This window comes from Microcaecilia unicolor, chromosome 4 (genome assembly GCF_901765095.1).
Source record: "Microcaecilia unicolor chromosome 4, aMicUni1.1, whole genome shotgun sequence".
Taxonomy (NCBI): domain Eukaryota; kingdom Metazoa; phylum Chordata; class Amphibia; order Gymnophiona; family Siphonopidae; genus Microcaecilia; species Microcaecilia unicolor.
The window spans coordinates 255,462,905-255,486,054 of NC_044034.1; the positions used below are offsets into that span (position 1 = coordinate 255,462,905).

General features: G+C 41.7%; 1 protein-coding gene across 1 annotated transcript in view; it reads left to right on the forward strand.

The window, feature by feature from the left end:
* Positions 1–23,150, forward strand: part of IL1RL1 (interleukin 1 receptor like 1) — a 53,904-nt gene that overhangs the window by 13,395 nt on the left and 17,359 nt on the right. The window contains exons 4-6 of the mRNA XM_030202478.1: positions 4,174–4,378; positions 8,002–8,164; positions 15,495–15,560. Coding sequence (XP_030058338.1) covers positions 4,174–4,378; positions 8,002–8,164; positions 15,495–15,560 — 434 coding nt within the window. The remainder of the gene's footprint in view (positions 1–4,173; positions 4,379–8,001; positions 8,165–15,494; positions 15,561–23,150) is intronic.

Genomic DNA, 23,150 nt, shown 5'->3' on the forward strand with positions numbered 1-23,150 from the left:
CTTCCGGCTTGCGAGCCGGTTGTTGAAAATAGCGAGCCGGCTCTGGCTCTCCTCCCTCCCTCCTCCCTCCCTCCAGATCCGCCTCACCACCCACTTGTTTTTTTAATTCTTCGGGGCAGGCAGTCTTGCCTGCCCGCTTCGTTCCAGCGCTGACTGTCCTCCCTTGCCGATTCGCGCTTTAAAAATGGCCACCGAGACTACCAGAGGCGGCCTCGTGAGACTTCGACTGAAGTCTCGGCGGTCATTTTGAAGCGCGAATCGGCAAGGGAGGACAGTCAGCACTGGAAGCGGACAGGCAAGACTGCCTGCCCCGAAGAATTCAAAAAACAAGCGGGCGGTGAGGGACCGGATCGGGAGGGAGAGAGGGAGGGAGGAGAAGAATTCGTGAAACAATTCGGGAGGGGGTGGCAGAGGGGAAAAGGGAGTCGCTGCTGGGCATGGGTGGATGGAGAGGGTCGCTGGGTATGGGTGCATGCAGGGTAGGGGAGAGGAGGGTCACTGCTGGACATGGGTGCATGCAGGGCAGGGGAAAGGAGGGTCACTGCTGGACATGGGTGCATGCAGGGGTGAGAAGGGTCACTGCTGGACATCTGGGTGCATGCAGGGCAGGGCAGAGGAGGGTCGCTGGGTATGGGTGCATGCAGGGCAGAGGAGAGGAGAGAAAAGAAATGCTGGACATGGATGGAGGGATGAGAAGAGTGAGGAAGGAGATGAGATGGGGGAAAAGGAAGAGAGGAGAAAAACTGCACATGGATGAAGAAAATAGGCAGAAGCTGAGGACCAGAAATGAAGAAGAAAGGAGGAAAGAAATAAATGGAAAGGAAGCCCTGGAAATGGAGTTAAGAGGACAGATAGCAGCAGAATCGGATACTGGGCCAGCATGATCAGAAAAACAGTCACCAGACAACAAAGGTAGAAAAAAAATCATTTTATTTTCATTATAGTGTTTGGAATATGTTTACTTTGAGAATCAGGTGCTCAACATTAAAAGTTTATATTTATTTACTTATTTTATGGCATTTTATCCCACATTAAACATGAATTAGATTCAAACCTGGGATCATTTATTTTTTTTTCCTGGAGAGAGTAATGCATTGCCCCCCCCCCCCCCCCGGCTATAGCCAGCTCTGCAATTTTTTTTTGGGGGGGGGGCAGAGGTGGACGGGGGGAGGTGGACCAGGGAGAGAGCCTGTTGTTAAAAATTTACCAGCACACCACTGGCTGTGACATTCCATCAACTATGGGCATGATGGTTTGAAACGCAGCTGGAGAATGACTAATCTGGGTTGGCTGAACACACAAGTTACTTCTTGTATTTTCCAAAAATATATAGCCAGTGTCAGGGGGCATTTTCATCTAAAGGCAACTTTTGACATTTCTGCTGATAACGCCCAAAATTCAAGTGGCGAATATAGCGATTTTTGAACCAGAGAAATGTCTTATCTTTTTGTTTCAAATATGGCCATTTGCTAGACGTTGTCGTAGTCATTCTCCAGTTGCTATGTACATCTCACCATCCTCCTCCAGCACCAACCAGCCTTCTTTATGCAGTGTTATGCTCTAGGGAAAGTCTGCTGTTTGAGTGAGCTTATGTAGACTGAAGGTGGTAAATCTATGGCTCATGTGCCAATGTCCAGAAGGAGTAAATTTATTAAACAACACATACATTAATGTCGGCATCTTAATTTTTCATGGTAAAGTACCCAATTGACTTTAAAACTTAGCTATCTACTCTTCTAGAGGTATAGGTAAAAGTGCTATGTTGAGCACCAGTACTGTGCCACTGATGTCATCTTTACCTTAAGTCACCTCTCTCTGTCCTTACCTGCATATCATTTGTATTGCTACTGTGGCACTAATACTATAGAATTTGAGCACAGGCATCAATAAAAACGTTTTGATGATGATTTGACAATAGATGAAGCAATGGACAAGTGGAATGTTTCTCTGACGGATGCACTGGATGTGGTTGCACCTAGTTTCCTTGTTGGTAGTTCTGGGGACTATTTGCCGTGTTCTTGGACAAGAGGACCAATGATAAAATTGCACGAAGAGTTGAGAAAGTCTGAAAGAATGTGGAGAAAAATAAAGGATAGTGATGATTGTGAGATGTATAAGATAAAATTGGCAGAATGTTGGGAGTTTGTGAGCAGGTTCAAATGAGTATTATCAGACCAAAATAAGGCAAGTTTTGAATAGGCCCCAAGAATTGTTTCAGACAGTGAAGTATTTGACTATGGGATGCAATGTGGTAGTATTGACCCCACAGGCTTTTGGAGATTATTTAGTGGCAAAAATGGATGGAATATGACAGAGATTGAGGAAGGCATCTAGGGGAAATGCGTGCTGTGAGGAGATAGATGTGGGAATCATGTTGCAGGAATTTTGTTTGATAACAAAGTTGGAGGCTGCCACAGTAGTTTATGGTTTGCTTCCAGTGAGAGCAGTGCAAGACCCTTGTTCCTCTGTGTCTGTTAGATCATTGTCTGAGGAGTTGTGCCATTTATACAAATAATTATAAATAGGTCATTGAGTGAGGGTGTGGTTCCGGATGTCTTAAAGTTAGCTATGGTTAAACCATTATTGAAGAAGTGGATCCAAAAGTTATTAGGAACTTTAGGCTGATTTTGGTGTGCCTGTAGTAGCAAAGATTGTTGAAAAGATTGTGTTGGAGCAGCTTAGTGATTATTTGATCGGCAATGCCTGGACCCTTTCTATTATGGGTTTAGGAAGACGGACAGTGTGGAAACCCTGTTGGTGCTGATGGTAGATGAGATGAGATATGGAATGTAGGAAATAATTAATATTGTTATGTGATGTTGAACATTTCTTCAACATTTGACTTGATTGATATTGGGATATCATTAGGAAGATTATATGACATAGGATTGCATGGGACTTATATGAGCGATTTGTGTCCTATCTGAGTGGGCAGGCAATGCAGGTAAGACCATGTAATGTGGTATACCTAATGAATGCTATTAATGTGGAGGTACTTCAGGGCACTGTACTCTCTGTGCTGTTTTTTAACATCTATATTGCACCCTTGGGGCAGATTTTTCAAGAGCCAGGGGTTTCATACAGGTTTTATATGGATGACCTACATTTTTTTTCCTGTTGTGTGTGGGGGGGGGGGGGGGGGGGGTAGCTGGCTGAGAAATTGAAACATTGTTTGGATAATGTGTGTGCACGGATGGATAAAAATAAATTGGTATTGAATCTTCAGAAGACAGAAGTTTTTGCTGGTGGGCAAACAGGAAGATATGCATTTACCAGTGGATATCCCTGTTGCCATCTCTGTGATTTCAATGAGAGGACGGTGGACGAGTTAAAAAATTGGGAGTGATGTAAGTTGAAAGTTTATCTATGCAGGAGCAAGTGGATCTTTTTTCAGCTGCATATGTTGTATAGATTGAAACCAATGGTTTCTCTTTATGATTCCAGGATTGTGCAGTGTTTGGTGTTAACAAAATTGGATTATTGTAATGCACTGTACTTATGCCTTTCAACTGCAAGATGTCAGGTGTTACAGCTTGTACAGAATGCAGCAGCCAAGTTTATGCTTGTGAGCCCTCTCTTGAGACAATTACATTGGCGGCCTGTAGCCTGTAGGGTGAATTTTAAAGTGTTCACTCATTGATCAGATACTATAAGCCATGGCTCCCTGATATTTATCACAAATGTTAAGTTTATCATCTGGGGTACACCCTGAGGTCAGAAAGGGCTAATAAACTGGATATCTCAGCACTTTGTACTGTGCAATATGCAGCGACTAGGCTGGCTGTGTCATGTCCACTGATGTGGAATAATTTGTCCTGGCATTTGTATCTTTGTGGGAATTTGAAGCAGTTTAAGAAGTACTTGAAGACACAGTTATTTTTAATTGCTTTGCCTTCTCCTTGAGATGGATTAGGCAATACAGATTCTAGAATTGCAGCAGCATACTGTTATGTATGCTTTTGTATGTGTTTTATATAGATTTTATGAGTGTTTTTTCCTCTGCTCCACCTAGGTGTAGGTAGAGTATACTTTTTTAAACAAATAAATAAATGTGGGTGCATTAACATTTGTGCTATGCTTATCACACCCAGTTTAGGGTTACAGTTCTTTCATGAAAAGGTCTATATACCACTGTGATGCTTAATGGATGCTGTATTTTTGTATTTTTCCTAGGAGAGATTCAGAGGCCTCTTCCTTCTGCTGTCATGTAAATTTGACAGTATATCGATATGAACAGGGAAACTGTTTCCCACCTAAGCCAGCATTTGGACCACTTACTCAAACAACAGGAGCTGCAAAAATTGTTTGTCCAATGACAGATTACTATGAAAAACCAAGCAATTTTACATGGTACAAGGTAATCAAAACAACAAGAAATGCTACTTTAAAAATATAGGGACTGCAATTCAGAACAAGCTGAACTCCCACAGTATATCGATATGAACAGGGAAACTGTTTCCCACCTAAGCCAGCATTTGGACCACTTAAACAACAGGAGCTGCAAAAATTGTTTGTCCAATGACAGATTACTATGAAAAACCAAGCAATTTTACATGGTACAAGGTAATCAAAACAACAAGAAATGCTACTTTAAAAATATAGGGACTGCAATTCAGAACAAGCTGAACTCCCACATTTATGCCCTATTTTCAGCCAAACTTAGAAGACTATTAGGCTCATTTTCAAAAGAGAAAAACATCCAAAAAGTGGCATAAGTCTGCATTTGGACATTTTTTTCACAAAAGCGTCCTAATCATAAGTACATAAGTATTGCCATACTGGGAAAGACCAAAGGTCCATCAAGCCCAGCATCCTGTTTCCAACAGTGGCCAATCCAGGTCACAAATACCCAGCAAGATCCCAAAAAAGTACAAAACATTTTATACTTCTTATCCCAGAAATAGTGGCTTTTCTCCAAGTCCATTTAGTAATGGTCTATGGACTTTTCCTTTACCACATTCTCTGGCAATGAATTCCAGAGTTTAATTACACATTGAGTGAAGAAAAATGTTCTCTGATTTGTTTTAAATTTACTACATTGTAGCTTCATCGCATGCCCCCTAGTCCTAGTATTTTTGGAAAACGTAAACAGATGCTTCACATCTACCCGTTCAACTCCACTCATTATTTTATAGACCTTTATCATATTGCCTCTCAGCCGCCTTTTCTCCAAGCTGAGGAGCCCTAGCTGCTTTAGCCTTTCCTCATAGGGAAGTCATCCCATCCCTGCTATCATTTTCAATGCCCTTCTCTGCACCTTTTCTAATTTCACTATATCTTTTTTGAGACGCGGCAACCAGAATTGAACATAATATTTGAGGTGCAGTCGCACCATGGAGAAATACAAAGGCATTTTTGTTTTCCATTCCTTTCCTAATAATTCCTAACATTCTATTTGCTTTCTTAGCCGCAGCAGCACACTGAGCAGAAGGTTTCAACATATCAACGACGACACTTAGATCCCTTTCCTGGTCTGTAACTCCTAACATGGAACCTTGCTTGACGTAGCTGTAATTCGGGTTCCTCTTTCCCACATGCATCACATTGTACTTGCTCACATTAAACGTCATCTGCCATTTAGATGCCCAGTCTCCCAGTCTCGTAAGGTCCTCTTGTAATTTTTCACAATCCTCCCGCGATTTAACGACTTTGAATAACTTTGTGTCATCAGCAAATTTAATTACCTCACTAGTTACTCCCATCACTAGGTCATTTATAAATATGTTAAAAAGCAGCTGTCCCAGCACAAAGCCCTGGGGAACCCCACTAACTACCCTTCCCCATTGAGAATACTGACCAAAATCAGCATTTTCGAAAACTTATTTTTAGACGTTTTTCTCTGAAGTCCATCAGAAGTGCGCCCAAATCTCAAGGGGGAGTGCCAGTGGCGTGTTTAGGGAGGAACTTGGGCATGTTTTTCAGCCATAATGGAACAAAAGAAAAATTAGTTTTTTGAGCTAGACGTGTTTTTATAACCAACAGGTGTAGTGGGAATTGAACCCACTTCCCCAGGATCAAAGTCCGCTGCAGTAAACACTAGGCTACTCCTCCACTCTGTGCAAAAGGGTGCCCCAAATGACCAGATGTCCACTGGATGGAATCAGGGATTACCTCCCCTTACTCCCCCAGTGGACACTAACCCCCTCCCACCCTCAAAAATGTGATTAAAAATATTACTTGCCAGTCTCTATGTCAGCCTCAGATGTTATACTCCGGTCCTACATAAAACAAATGCATATGATAGTGCTCCTAACATCCTCCTAACTTCCATACAATATCTGTTACTTTGCATTATCATTTTACTCACAATTTACTCTTTAACATCTCTCATGGCTGCAGGACGGTGGGTATTCATCTTCCACCTTGCATCCGTCCTGCAGCCATGAGAGATGTTAAAGAGTAAATTGTGAGTAAAATGATAATGCAAAGTAACAGATATTGTATGGAAGTTAGGAGGATGTTAGGAGCACTATCATATGCATTTGTTTTATGTAGGACCCGACTCCTGATGATGCTGATATAGCGAAACACACATGGTGTAGAGTCTGGGGCAGACTGTATGACTGGAAGAGTCTGGGATACATTGTATGAGTGGAAGAGAAGGTGGCACGTATATAAATGAAAGACTCAAAGGGATTGATTGGAGTCCTGTTTGAAATCTCTGGAACTGAGGAGGAGTGGCTAGAAATGCACAGTGATTAACTACGGAAACAAGGAGACAAAGAGAACTGAGCACAACCTTTTGGCTGAGTGCAGCATTTAAAGAGAACTGAGCACAACCTTTTGGTTGAGTGCAGCATTTAAAGAGAACTGAGCACAACCTTTTGGCTGAGTGCAGCATTTAAAGCTACATGGACTTTGCAATCAGTATTTTGTTGGGGTTCACAGGCATTTCGAACAGGCAGTTTGAATTTGTATTAATGAGTCTGTTGTATTAGTATTTTAAGGTATGCATAGAAAGGGATATGAGTGCATATGACTGCACATGGGAAAACAGGAAGATGTTAAACTAGTATGTTTTGTATGCAGTAAATGATAATAAATAATAAAAATTTTTGTAATGCAGCATAATTGATTATGTGATTTATACTGCCATTATATATATCTAAATACCAGAGTGCTATTTTTCCTTACTTCATAGCAAGAGTGTACATTCCCTAATTATCTGTCTCAATGCAACTGAAGCTTTTACCTCCTCAGTGTATGTAAATGATTTCATCCCTGTGTGGATTCTCTGATGCCATGTGAGGCTTTCTTTCCAACCAAAGCTTTTACCACACTCAGAACATGTAAATGATTTTACTCGTGTGTGTATTCTCTGGTGCATTGTGAGGTTTACCTTCTTACCAAAGCTTTTACCACACTCTATACATGCAAATGGTTTCTCTCTTGTGTGGACTCTCTGATGCACTTTGAGATTTACATTACAACCAAAGCTTTTACCACACTTAGAACATGTGGATGGTCTCACTCTATTGTGGATTTTCTTGTGGATTTTGTATGTTTTGCATTTGGATGTTTTTTTGTTTGAAAATGGACCAAAAAATAAAACATCCAAATCACAAAACGTTTTTCCAAACAGTATTTTTTGTTGAAAATGACCTTCTTTCCTGTTCAGATTTTGGACGTTTTTGTAAACGTCCAAATTCAGACTTAGACATCATATCAAAAAAGCCCCTCTTTCAGCTGAAAATTCACCTTAATTTAGGAGCTTAAAAGTTAAGATAAATTTAGGCTTGCCATTCATTTTCCTAGATTCATAGGCCTAGTAACTGAAAATCAATGCTATGTTGCTAACTTTTGTTTGCACCCTAAATCTTCCATATTGCCCACCCTCTTTTTATGCTCCTAAATTTAGGAGTTTAGTGAAATTTTGAGCATACATTTGGGCACTCAGCCCTAGTAGATTTTCAAGGAGGCCAATTTATGAGCATATCTTTCTTAACAGGCCCATAACGTTTTATGTGCCACTCTTCATTAAATTTGGCCTTTCGTTTCTAGGACTGCATACCACTTCAAGGAACAAAATACTCAAATATTTCAAAAGTTCTCATCATCAAAGAAGCCAATAAAAATGATGAGGGGAATTATACTTGTAAATTTACCTATGTGCACAATGGAACAAAGTACAATGTAACTCGAACTAAACAACTTAAAATTAGAGGTAAGAATTGAATTCAGCTTGATATGTGGTGAATAGTTTAGCTGGTCTTCCATATTTGCATGAACCTTCTGTATGCCATGTGCTCTATCTAGTATATACCATGCTACTTACTGTTCTTTAGGGCCCTGTTTACTAAGCCGAGCTGTAGGCGCGCTAACTTTTTAGCGTGTACTAACACTAGAGACACCCATATATTCCTATGGGTGTCTGTAGCATTAGTACACACTAATTTTTAGTGCACGCTAAAATGTTAGTGTGCCTATAGCACAGCTTAGTAAACAGGGCCCTTAATTTCTTATTGCACCATGCACAGACATAATAACTGCAGGATAATAACAAATCCTTAAATTAAAAACAGTAAAAAATTAGCTGATATTCAGTGAAATTCATCTTTAGAAGTTTGTTCATTCCCCTTGTCCATGCTAAGTTTTCATGACAATGCATTATCTAATCTGTTGCATACTTGTCGGTGGCTGAGGAACAATTGCCGAGTTCCATTTTTTCAGGAAGTTTTATGTAAGCTGCCACTTGAGACAAAACAAAAAAAAAAAACAGCTTTACTCAACAATTAATCAAACAAGGCAAAAGTAAATATAACCTGCAATATACAACCCAGGTATGGAAGTGACATCCAAACACAAGTTTCAGTGTTCTTATCAGTCGTGGTTGATCAGGTGATGTATGCATCAGGGAGTGAATGTATATCCAGTATTTCTCCCCTTCTCCTCTCTCCCCATCCAGCATTTTCCCCTCTCTCATCCAGCTTCTTCCCTTGCCTTTTCTCTCCCCATCCACCATCTCTCTCCCTTTGCCCCCTCTTTCCCATCCAGGCTAGCATTTCTCCTGCGGCCACTGCTGCTTCTCCCAATGAATAGCAGTGGCAAACAAATTAAGGAGCAAAAAGCACGGGACCGCAGTGCTGCTCAGATGTGCATTGCCAGCTCTGCCCATCCCCTGTCCATATGACTTCAACTTCCTGTTCTGGGGCAGGGGATGGGCAGAGCCAACAGCGCATGTCCTAGCATTGCAGCCCTGCACCTGCTACTCCTTGCTTTGCCCACTCCTGCTGCTCATTGGGAAAAGCAGCTGTGGCTGTGGGAGAGAGGTGAGGGATGAGTGGGGAAGGTAAAAAAAAAAGTTTCTGGTATGCTGTACCAGCATGTACTAGCACAAAAAAAAGCCCTGCATGTAGACCACTGACCTGCAGCAGCTATATCACCACTGATTTTACCTACTTACCTAATCCCTGCTCTGCTCAACTAGAATCGACCCAACATCGGGCTTTCTTCTTTGCTGAATCTTTCCTTTGGAACTCTATGCCCCTTTCAATTTGTGCAGAACTGTCATTTAAAAGATTCAAAGCAATACTCAAAACACGGCTCTTTCAGCGAGCATTCTCACATAAGGCGCTACCGTATTTTTTGCAAAGTTCCTGCAATTTCCCCTCTTCCGCTTCTTTCATGTAAGGCTGAATGATTGGGATCTTTGATCACTGTCCTATCCATTTTTGAAGTTCTTTTCCGCTTTCTCTTGGTTTTTAGAATTGTACACTGATGTGATCTGCTCGTTAGCTAACGGTGCTATAACAAACCCAAATAAACTATAACTATAGAGATGCTAAGTTATCTAATTTTAGGCTGGAGATTTTGGAACAGTTCTGGATTTCTGACCATCCCATCCGGTGCATTATGAAACCTACAGCACTGATTTCAATGGACAGGATCAGGTACAACAAATCCCAAACTTCTTTGGGATGGACATTCAAAACCAGGATTGGCCAAAAGTCTCCAGGCTGGAACTGGGAACTTGGCATTTTGGCTACAGTTTAGCATGATATGCAGCTGCTGTCTATGTGGTTATTGCTTATTTATATGGATAGCGGCTGAATAGGCAAAATGAACTCGCTCAGCCTTGGCACCATCAGACAATAAGGGGTTATTTTAGAAGCATCCCCACTTGTAAATAGCAGCGTGTACACATGTAAATAATGATATTAGAAATCTGTTATTTGCCCATGGAGATTCACACCATGCAGAGACTTTAAGGGACCTGGTTGGAATGTAGATGGAGCATAGTTTAGGTGGGTCCAGAGTACTGACATGTATTCCCCATATTACAAGGAGAATTAGGATTACCAACTAGATTCTGATTCATCTGGCAGGGTTGACCCAGCCCTAGGCTTACCTCAATGCATGCAGGGACTTGTTGCCTTGCTTTTCTTAGGGAATCCAATAGGGAAATCAGAACCACAAGTCCAGGCATGCAATGGGGTAAGCCCAGGACTGGTTCGACCCCGTCAGGCGAATCTGAATCTAGTTGGTAATCTTGATTCTCCTTGCCCAGGACTAGTGTCTGCATGCAAATGCTAGAAGCCTAAAAACAAGATGGGAGAGTTAGAATATATAACACTAAATGAAAAGATAGATATAATGGGTATCTCTGAGACCAAGTGGAAGGAAGATAACCAATGAGACACTGTCATACAAGAGTACAATTATATCACAGTAATAGGGTGGATCAAATTGATCGATGGGGTAGTTTTATGTTAAAGAGGGCCTTGAATCAAATGGACTAAAAATCCCCAGGACACAAAATATACCTTGGAATCCTTATGGATAGAAATTCCATGTGTAAAAGGAGAAAGGATAGTGATAGGAGTATACTACCATCTGCCTGGCCAGAATGAACAGACAAATGTAGAAATGTTAGCAGAAATTAGGGACACTAACAGATTGGTTAATACAATAATAATGGATTATTTCAATTACCCCAATACTGATTGGATTAATGTAAAATCAGGGTATACTAGGGAGGTGAAGTTCTTAGATGAAATCAAGGACCGCTTTATGGAACAGCTGGTCAAGGAACCAACAAAAGGGGGAGCAAGTTTAGATCTAGACCTTAATGGACCTCATAACCTGGTGCAAGAGGTATTGGTACTGAGGTCACTTGAGAACAGCGATCATAACATGATCAGATTTGATTTAACCTGGTTAAGTACACATAGGAAATCCAGTATGTTGGCATCCAACTTTCAAAAAATCAGTTACTGGTACCATAGGCGGTTGGTGGCCCAACTGTTTGGGGAGGCTAAAGGGGCGGGGTTAGGGGTGGGCCAGGGGTGGAGCTTAAACCCATAATTGTCTGATAACACACAGAAAAAATAAATAAATAAAAATAAAAGTCACAATTAATACCTTTTATTTAATTTAGATATTAGATATGTATCATATGTCAAAGAATAAAGTGGTTGCTCAAAGCATATACTAACCACAATCGCTCAGCTGCAAAACACTATGCATAACTTTGTGCAAAAACACACTCAGAACCTTACTATACCATAAATATTACACTGGGCAGAACCTAATACACGAATATACCAACAATATGAAACAAGGGATCATATCATCACAATTCTCATGTAGAGCCACAAAACATCTTAATTCATGTTTAATGTGGGATAAAATGCCATAAATAAGTAAATAAATATAAACTTTTAATGTTGAGCACCTGATTCTCAAAGTGGACATATTCCAAACACTATAATGAAAATAAAATGATCTGTTCTACCTTTGTTGTCTGGTGACTTTGTTTTTCTGATCATGCTGGCCCAGTATCCGATTCTGCTGCTATCTATCCTCTTAACTCCATTTCCAGGGCTTCCTTTCCATTTATTTCTTTACTTTCCGCCTTTCTTCTTCATTTCTTGTCCTACATCTGTAAGTAAAAGCGGGGTCCTCCACAGACTTGACTGTCCAGTGGATCCAGTTAAGTTGGGAGTAGCAGAGAAGTGGAACTAGATTTCTGGAACAATTGTTTTTATCTCACTACAAGTGTGTATGACATATTTATATACACTTCTGATAGTTTGTACCCCTGACGCAGCCTGAGGGCGAAACGTGGCCACGTTGGGTATTGTTCCAATAAATGCATTGATTCCACTCTGCTTTGTTGTTTTATATCTACTGTTCTGTAAGCAGTTGTGTGCCTTTTTGTTTTTCGATTTTTGACTGTATACAGATATCCCCTATTATATAATTTGTTTCAATACACCACTTTGCGTTTTAAAATCATCATCAGTTGAACCCAGTCTCTGATATCTAAAATTTGAGAAACTGGTAGGCTGTCTTTTAACGACTGAGGATGGCAGGTCCCATATTGCAAGAATCAAATCAAACCAATTCTTATATACCGCTAACCCAGGGTTCAGTGCGGTTTACATTCTAGGGGGCCCTTTTACTAAGCCGTGTAAATGTATACGTGTGCCCAACGTATGCCAAAATGGAGCTACTGCCTGTCTACCATGTGGCTCTTGCATTAATTTCATTTTTGGCGTGCATCTGATACACATGTCCGAAAAATAATTTTCGGACATGGGTATCAAATGCGCTCCAAGTTGCATTTGGTGCACGTAAGTCATTACTGCCCAGTTACCATGTGAGTCTTTAATGGTAAGTCAATGGCTGGCGGTAAGGTCACAGACCCAAAATGGATGCGTGGCAATTTTGATTTTGCCATATGTCCATTTTTGGCAAAGTATTAAAAAAGTTCTTTTTTACAGGCTCACTGAAAAATGGGTCGACGCGCGCCCAAAACCCGTGCCTACACTACTACAAGCCATTTTTCAGTGCACCTTAGTAAAAGGACCTCAATATAACTTAAATTATAAACATAGTTGTGATTCCAAACAAGTTTCTTTATTTCCAAGGGGTCATCACAAAAATGTAGTTCCATCAAAAATTCTGAAACAGTAAAAGATCTTTCCTAATATTATATCATCACAACACATTTCTAAGTTATATTGAAATATGCAACCGCAAATAAGTGAATGAAAAAAAATCAACACTCACAATTCTACATCAAAAATAATGGAGGAAAAAGATCTCATAATACTGCGGCAACTAATATCATAAAGACACAGTGCTCATTCCGCAGCACCACTTGCCCACAGTAAAACAAGTAATCATAGATTAAAAAAACCTCCTATAAAATACAGTAATGTTTTGAAAAAATTCCCGTCCTTATAAAAAAGCACTATTCATTGAAAATGTAATATCCAAGTGCTGTCAATAAAGCACATGCTATTTATTTAGATTTTGCTCACACCTTTTTCAGTGGTAGGTCAAGATGAGTTACATTCAGGTACTCTGGATATTTTTCTGTCCCAGGAGGGCTCACAATCTAAGTTTGTACCTGAGGCAATGGAGGGTTAAGTGACTTGCTCAAGATCACAAGGAGCAGCAATGGGATTTGAACTAACCACCTCGGGATTGTAGGACTGGTGCTCTAACCACTCGGCCACTCCTCCATTCTGGTTCTTAGTCATTGAAAACAACATCCAAGTGCTGTCAATAAAGCACATGCCATAATAATACTGTAATTTAGCTGAGTAGTGTTGCGTTTGTGTGATCAGTGGCTACACCCCAGCAGAAAAACATAAAGCCGTGAGCCACTGATCACACAAATGCAGCACTGCTCAGATAAGTCACAGTACTATTATATCATGTGCTTTATTGACAGCACTTGAATGTTAAGTTTTCAATGAATAAGGACGGGAATTGTTTCAAAACATTACTGTATTTTATAGGAGGGTTTTTTTTTTTTAACTATGATTACTTGTCTTACTGTGGGCAAGTGGAGCTGCAGAATGAGTGGTGTGTCTTCATGATATTAATTGCCACATTATTATGAGATCTTTTTCCTCCTTTATTTTTGATGAAGAATTGTGAGTGTTGATTTTTCCTTCACTTATTTGTGGTTGAGTATTCTCATATTATCTGCAGTGAAGTGGATCTGTGTGGGTTTTTATATTGAAATATGCAGCATTGAGACTTGCAGGAGATCCAAGGTAATTAGAATCATGTTGGTTGAAGTCCCTATCTCCATGAGCTGAGGAGGTTTGTTTCCTTAACTAACCTGTTAAGATGGTTAGTGCTCCAATGAAGATTTGTTATAAGGGTTACAGCTAAGATCATCGGACAACTTATAAAATACATAGAAAGGGTCACTCAAATGATTTTGCAAAAAACCAAAGAATAATAGCTATGAACCCAATGGTCTAGGGCAGAGTTTCTTAACCTTTTAGTTTCCATGGATCCCTTATTAAAATCTAGAAGGTTCAAGAAACTCTAGTTCATCCCCACCAGTCTTTCCAGAGCCCTCCTTTTAACACCAAGCCTGTCCCCGCTAGCCTTCTATCTCCTTTCCCCTTCCTTTCTCCACTAATCTCTTTCTTTCTCCTACTCTCTCCCCACCCCAGTCTCTCTCTCTTGCTCCCACAAACCAGTCTCCTTCTCTTCCCCTCTAGCCAGTCCCTTCCAGTTTGTCTGTCTTGCTCTCTCCCTCCCATAGCCTGTTCCCATCAGTCCCAGCAGTCGCTCTCCCTCTAGCCAATCAGTCTACATCTTTCACTCCAACTAGTGACTTCCTCTCATGAACTCTTCATATTGCACTATTGTTCTCAGGATCTGCAGACTGATGCTGCTCCAAGTGCTCTTGCTTTTGGTCTTCACAGCTGCCTTTGGCCACATCCCCATCACAGCTACTACTGGCTCTAACTACACATGCACTTCTGCATCCGATCTGAGCTAGCAACTCAGATCACACCCTCATAGCAGCTACTGCTTCTGGCCTACGAAGCCATCTTTAATCCCACCCCCACAGTTGTTACTTCTTCCATTCCCTGTGGCTACTGATTTTGCTACCTCTACCTCAGAAGCCTCTGTATTCTATTCACATGAATTATAGCAGCATAAATAGACCTTTTCTTTTCTCTGTCCTGTGGACCCTCTTGAAGTCTTATGAACCCACTGGTCTATGGGTCTCAAATTAATGGAATACCTGGTTGTATTGCAAAAGCAAACTGAAAGCAACAACAAAAAAAGGATTTTGTTGATAGAGATGCATTCTGAGATACACATTCATAGATTTGTTTACTGTGAAAATAAATCAGATTTCTGACTGAGTTAGTTCCACAGATTTTTATTAAGATCTTTGTCACAAAACCTCTGCTTTAAAACAAATACCCTGGCTGTGGTAAAATCCAACCTAGACCATTGTGAAATACACAGTAGATGGCAAAATCCATCACAGGCTTGCCAAAATAATCATATGAAGTTCTATCGGTATGTGGTAGATTTTCCTTTTAGAAAAAACCTGCAGAAACCTTTTGAGCTAGGATTCACAATATGAGGCAACTGAACGTTTCACGCCTGTGTCTCTTTAAGAATTAGCATGTGGATTCCTTAGATATGTAAGAAGTCAATTGACCTGATATTAGTTTTCTATATCCTTATAATTTGATTTTTTTTCTTTTATATTTTGTTTTTAGCAAATACTGTGACAATACTTCCCATGATTGAGAGCCCAAGAAGTGGTACAATGGAAGTGAAACTTGGTAAGTGGAGATATAGGGCCTGATTCATCAAAGTGTTTTTTCATAGGAACAAAACCTGAGAAAAACCATTGAGACTGATGTAGAGGAGAAGGGTATATATGTATATGTATATATGTATAAAGCATCTATGAAATATACAAAACATGTGAAAATGCCAATTTTTTAGCCTATTGCACATTTTACATATATACCCTCGGATTCTATATAGTGCGCCTGGAGAGCTGTGCCGAAATCTAGGCATATTCTGTATCAATGCATGTAACTTAATTGACTTAATAAGCTAATCAGAGTTCATAACAGCACTTAAGAAATAATGAGCATTAATTGGCAATAACTAGAATTTACATGCACAGCTTGCTTAGCGTATTCTGTAATGAACTGAGCCTAAATTTTAACGTGCGCAGTTCAAAAGGCGCTAGGCTATGGGCAGGGAAATGGGCATTTCATGGGCATTCCAATATTTACAGTATATGGCCCAGTGCATGTAAATCTATGTACAAGGATTTAGGCCACATTTTCATTGGCCTTAGTGGATACACGTAGTTTTAGGTGCTAGGATTTCTGCCTAAGAGTATTCTATATACCATGCCTAAATCTAGGCACTGCTTATAGAATACGCTTAGGTGGAAATCTTAACTGTGTGGATTTTTAGGCACCATATATAGAATCTGGCCCACAGGGTTTTTGCTATAAAGAAATTTACAAAATTTGCCCGTCATATAGTAAAAATTTTTACATAAATGACTCTGTGAAATTATATTTAAATTTAATATTAATAAGTGAAGGGCTTCGTTTACAAAGACACACTAGCAATTCCCCCATGACGAATGGGACGAAGCCTATAGGAATTGAATGGGCTTCTTCTCATGGGAGGAAGCCTATAGGAATTGAATAGGCTTCCTCTCATGGGAGGAAGCCTATAGGAACTGGATGGGCTTCCTCTCATGGGAGGAAGCCTATAGGAACTGAATGGGCTTCCTCTCATTTGCTGTGCCAGGAATCGCTAGTGCAGCATAGTAAAGGAGGCCCTAAATGTTGCATTTCATTAATGTTACGTTCAGTAAAACTGGGTACATAAAAAGTTTTCACAAGTCTATTTTCATAAAAAATATATTTTCATAAAAATATACAATGAAAAATAATTATTTTCATAAAAATATACAATGAAAAATAATTATCTTTTTTCATGTGCCCCCAAATCCCTTTTGTGAATTGGGAGGTTTTAAAGGGGCCATATGGTCTCTGTCAAAACCCCTTGCTAGGTGGTGACATCCCTGGTTACTAAGGGGTGGAGGAGGGGTAAGGGGTACCCTTCCAACCCAGCCTGAAAAACTGTCCAAAAATAGTCCAGTGTAAAAATGCCCACTCCCTCAAAAACCCTATCCCCTTAAAATAATTGGCTGCTAACCCCTCCCCCCAGATTCCCTTACCACCCTCTACCCCTATGCATACTCCAAAGCTCTGTTTCAGTTGACTAATCCCTATTCGCTCTTGTTCCACTGGTAAAATCTTTCAAATTGGTGCAGGTGGACCCTAGCCATTACTTTGTCCTTGATAAGCTTAGAATATATCTTTCACAAGAAAAAAATGAAACAAAATAAAACACCATACAAAAGCATCCACTATAAAAGAAAAATCTATGGAAGGATACTCTTAAATATATAAAAAATGTGGAAACCACAGAAATCGTAGCAGAACATACACACTGCATAAATCAGTCCTCAGGTTTAGTTCATTCTTGAGCATATTTCAGTAAATGGCCATCCTCTTTTTCAGACAAAAATCTATACTTTTCTAATTTTTAAATTTGCAAATAAAATATTATTTCCTTATCTGATGTGGGACTCAACACTGTCTCTTTATTTTGTTCAAAAACTGCCTCAATGATCCATAGCCAGCATGTTAGAACAGGCTCTTATCTCTGTGAAATACTTTCAAACTTCTTTACAGTATCCTGCAGCCATCACCGCGGCACTGTAAACCTCTATAGAAAAATGAAAAGAATAGAGGGTAACGGAGTTTTTGGAACCAAGTGGATTACAGGACCCACAACAGTATGGTTTTACTAAGAGGTAGATCTTGTTGTACCAATCTGATCAATTTCTTTCCCTGGGAGACCAGAGAATTGGATCGGGCAGGGGAGGGGGAACTGTGCTAAATGTGGTACATTAACTCCACCACTTAACAATAACGTTTTATCTCTGAGAAATATTGATTTGAAGAATGAATTGGGTTTAAAGGTACTTGGGGGGGGGGGGGGGGGGTGTTACTTGACCCACTACTATCATTTGAATCTCAGGTTAACTCTATAAGGAAAACATTTTTTCTGGAAATTGAGACAATTAAGAAGGATACAAAAGTATTTTTCAGCTTAGGTTGATTGTTCAGGCCTTAGCAATAAGTCAACTTGATTATTGTAATTTACTTTGAGCTCTGTTTAATAAGGTGCACTAGTGTTTTTTTGTGTGCACTAAAATTTAGCACATTCTAACGCTAGAGACACCCATATATTCCTATGGTGTCTCTAGCATTAGTGCGCGCTAAAAATGACAGTGCGCCTACAACGCGGCTTAGTAAACAGGGCTCTTTATGTAGATTGCTCTAAATTACTGTGTAGAAGTCTTCAGAATACATCGGGTGAAGAGCAAATCCAAGAGAACAAGAATAGCCTCCACGGAGAATCAAAACAAAAGTAGAGGCTGACAAATGTACAAACCAAGTTTATTCAGAATATTCATATCAAGGACCCTTGATATGAATATTCTGAAAAGACGTTTTTTGATATTATCTCCCTATTGGTTTGTACATTTGTCAGCCTCTACTTTTGCTGTTTTGTTCAGAATACATCGGCCAGGTTGATTTGTCAGGTTGCGAAATGGGATCATGCAACTCCTTTGCTTAGGCAGTTGCATTGGCTCCCCATAGAGGCAAGGGCATTGTTTAAACTTTTTGTGATGATCTTTAACATCACTCATGGTTTAGCTTCTGCTCCATTTATGTTTTTTTATCACTTCCTTTTTCAAGGAAGGTTCTTCGTGCTGAAAGTCAGCTTATGCTTAATTTCCCCATCAGTATCACAGGTAAAATATAAACAGGTACATGACCTATCATTCTCTTATCAGTCAGCTAGAATATGGAATGGGGTGAGGTTAGGAACAAATTATCTGAGACTCAGGAAAAAATTGAAAGCATTTTTATTTGTCTGCTATTTGAATAGTTAGGGGGTCTTTTACTAAGCGGCAGTAAGCCCAATGCGGGCTTACCGCTCGCTAAACTGGAAGTACCACCACTACTACTACTACTATTTAGCATTTTTATAGCGCTACAAAGCGTATGCAGCGCTGCACAAACGTAGAAGAAAGACAGTCCCTGCTCAAGCAGCTTACAATCTAGTAGACAAAAAATAAAGCAAACAAATCAATTAATGTGTAGAGGAAAGAGGAGAGGAGGAGAGTGGATACAAGTGGTTACAAGTCAAAAGCAATGTTAAAGAGGTGGGCTTTCAATCTAGATTTAAAGATGGTCAAGGATGGGGCAAGACGTAGGGGCTCAGGAAGTCTATTCCAGGCATAGGGCGCAGCAAGACAGAAGGAGCGAAGTCTGGAGTTGGCAGTAGTGGAGAAGGGAACAGATAAGAAGGATTTATCCAGGGAACGGAGTGCACGGGAAGGGGTGTAGGGAAGGACGAGTGTGGAGAGATACTGGGGAGCAGCAGAGTGAGTACATTTGTAGGTTAGTAGAAGAAGTTTGAACAGGATGCGAAAACGGATAGGGAGCCAGTGAAGCGACTTGAGGAGAGGGGTAGTATGAGTAAAGCGACCCTGGCGGAAGACGAGACGGGCAGCAGAGTTTTGAACCGACTGGAGAGGGGAGAGGTGACTAAGTGGGAGGCCAGCAAGAAGCAGAGTGCAGTAGTCCAAACAAGAGGTGACAAGGGTGTGGATGAGGGTTTTGGTAGAGTGCTCAGAAAGAAAGGGGCAGATTTTACGGATGTTGTAAAGAAAGAAATGACAGGTCTTGGTGATCTGCTGGATATGAGCAGAGAAGGAGAGAGAAGAGTCAAAGAGTGGAGGAGTGGCCGAGTGGTTAGGGTGGTGGACTTTGGTCCTGGGGAACTGAGGAACTGAGTTTGATTCCCACTTCAGGCACAGGCAGCTCCTTGAGACTCTGGGCAAGTCACTTAACCCTCCATTGCCCCATGTAAGCCGCATTGAGCCTGCCATGAGTGGGAAAGCGCGGGGTACAAATGTAACAAAAAAAAAATATATATATATAACAAATAATTGATGTCTGCACAATAACCCCAAGGTTTCGAGCTGAGGAGACAGGGAGAATGAGAGAGCCATCAACAGAAATAGAAAATGGGGGGGGGGGGGGGGGGGGGAGGGAGTGGGGAGGTGGGAGGTGGGTTTGGGGGGGGAAATGAGAAGCTCGGTTTTGGTTATATTTAATTTCAGGTGGCATTGAGACATCCAGACAGCAATGTCAGACAAGCATGTTGAAACTTTGGTTTGGATGCAAGGTGAGATATCAGGGGTAGAAAGGTAGATTTGGGAGTCATCAGCATAGAGATGGTAGGAAAAGCCATGGGATGAGATTAATGAACCAAGGGAAGAAGTGTAGATAGGAGGGGATCAAGAACAGAACCCTGAGGTATGCTGACAGGCAGAGGGATAGAAGTAGAAGAGGATCCACCAGAGTGAACACTAAAGGTGTGGAGGGAGAGGTAGGAAGAGAACCAGGAAAGGACAGAGCCCTGGAATCCAAGTGAGGACAGGGTATCGAGAAGTATGCTGTGATCGACAGTGTCAAAAGCAGCGGAAAGATCAAGAAGAATGAGGATGGAATATTGACCTCTGGATTTAGCCAGTAATAGGTCATTGGAGACTTTAGTAATCGTAGTTTTGGTTGAGTGGAGAGGGCGAAAACCAGATTGTAGTGGGTCAAGAATAGCATGTGAGGAGAGAAAATCAAGGCAGCGGCGGTGAACAGCACGCTCAACAAATTTGGAGAGAAAGAGAAGGAGGGAGATGGGTCGGTAATTAGAGGGACTAGTAGGGTTGAGTGAAGGCTTCTTAAGGAGAGGTTTGACCACAGCATGTTTAAAGGCAGCAGGGACAGTCGCAGTGGAAAGTGAGAGGTTGAGAATGTGTCAGATAAAAGGAATAAGAGCAGGAGAGAAGGCATTAAGAAGGTGGGTGGGAATGGGATCAGAGGAACAGGTGGTACATTTTGAGGAAGAAAGAAGAAGTGTAGTTTCCTCAATAGTAACTTCAGGAAAGGAGGAAAGGGAATGAGGGGAAGGAGAGAGAGGGAAACGGACTAGTGGAGGGGGAGGTGACGAGGTAGAGAATGTAAGGTTTATCTTTTGAACCTTGTCGTGAAAGAATTCAGCAAGGGTCTGAGGAGATAATGAAGGGGGAGTTGGGGGAGGGGGCACCTTGAGGAGAGAGTTCAATGTGGTGAAGAGAAGTCGAGGGTTAGAGCCAAGAGACTTAGACAGTTGGATATAATAATCCTGTTTGGCGTGTAAAAGAGCAGATTGGAAGGAGGTCAGCATGAACTTAAAGTGTAAGAAATCAGCAAGGGCCCGAGATTTCCACCAGAGGCGTTCGGCGGAGCGGGTACAGGAACGTAGGTAGCGGATATTAGAAATCAGCCAAGGTTGGGGTTTTGTACGTCTTTAGGGCAGGTCATCAAATGTGCAAGAGTGTCTAAGGCAGATGATAGAATATTGTTGTAAGAAGAAACAGCCTCGTTGACAGACGTGGATGGTGCCACAGTCGAGAGGAGGTTTGAAACATGGGAGGATAGATATGAAGGGTCAATAACATGAAGATTCCTAGATAAATTAGATAAGATAGGACGGGACTGGGAGGGAGGAGATTTAAGTGTGAAATTTATAAGATGGTGATCAGAGAGGGGAAGATCAGAGGCAAGGAAACTAGAGGGTGAACAGTTGGAGGAGAAGATAAGATCAAAACAGTGACCATTTTGATGAGTGGGGGAGGTGGAGCATAGTTGGAGATTAAAGGAGGATGTTAAAGCGAGTAACTTGGAAATATAAGAGTTAGAAGGATCATTAGCAGGAATATTAAAGTCACCAAGGATGAGAAAGGGGGTGGAAGGATCATGGAAGAAGGCAAGCCAGGCATCAAGTCACTGAGAAAGGATGAAAGGACTTATCAGGGGGACGATAAATGACCGCTATTCGAAGAGGCAGAGGAGAGAAAAGGCAGATAGAGTGGACTTCAAAGGAGGAAAAACAGTGAGATTGAGGTGGAAGAAGGGGTTGATATCTGGAGGAGGGAGAGAGAAGTAATCCAACACCGCCCCCGCGGCCAGTATGGTGAGGAGTATGTGAAAAAAGATAACCGCCATGGCAGAGGGCTGCAACTGAAGCAGAGTCATCAGGGCAGAGCCAGGTTTCTGTTATGACGAGCAGATGGAGGTGACGTGAGATAAAGAGATTTGTTTAATAAATCCTTGGAGACGGGAGAGGTTCCGAGGCATTGGAGAATGGGGGATGTGGTCCCTCTTCACAAAAGTGGTAATAGGGAAGAAGCTGGAAACTACAGGCCGGTAAGCCTCACTTTGGTTATTGGAAAAGTAATGGAAGCGATGCTGAAGGAAAGGATAGTGAATTTCCTGGAAGCCAATAAGTTGCAAGATCCAAGACAACATGGTTTTACCAAAGGGAAATCATGCCAAACGAATCTCATTGAATTCTTTGATTGAATCATCGACGTGCTATAGACGTAACCTACTTAGATTTTAGCAAAGCTTTTGACACGGTCCCCCACAGGAGGCTCTTAAATAAACTGGATGGGCTGAAGATAGGACCCAAAGTGGTGAACTGGATTAGAAACTGGCTGACGGACAGACACCAGAGGGTGGTGGTGAATGGAGTTCGCTCGGATGAGGGAAAGGTGAGTAGTGGAGTGCCTCAGGGATCGGTGCTGGGGCCGATTCTGTTCAATATATTTGTGAGTGACATTGCCGAAGGGTTAGAAGGTAAAGTTTGCCTATTTGCGGATGATACTAAGATTTGTAACAGAGTGGACACCCGGGAGGGAGTGGAAAACATGAAAAAGGATCTGCGGAAGCTAGAAGAATGGTCTAAGGTTTGGCCAGTGGCGTACCAAGGGGGGGGGGCGGTTTGCCCCGGGTGCACACCGCTGGGGGGGGTGCCGCGCGCCTGTTGGCCGAGTCCGCCCGTTCCCTCCCTGCTGCTCCCTCTGCGCGGAACAGGTTACTTCCTGTTCCGGGGCACAGGGAGCAGCAGGGAACGAGCGGACTCGGAGTCAACAGGCGCGCGGCACCCCCCCAGCAGGTAAAAATGCACCCGGGGGGGTGGTCACACTGCACCCTGGGGGGGGGGTGGTAATTTTGCCAGGGGGGCCGCGCTGCACCCGGGGGGGGGGGGGGGCGCATCGGCGATCCGCCCCGGGTGTCAGCCAGCCTAGGAACGCCACTGGATTTGGCAATTAAAATTCAATGTGAAGAAATGCAAAGTGATGCACTTAGGGAGTACAAATCCATGAGAGACGTATGTGTTAGGTGGTGAGAGTCTGATATGTACGGACGGGG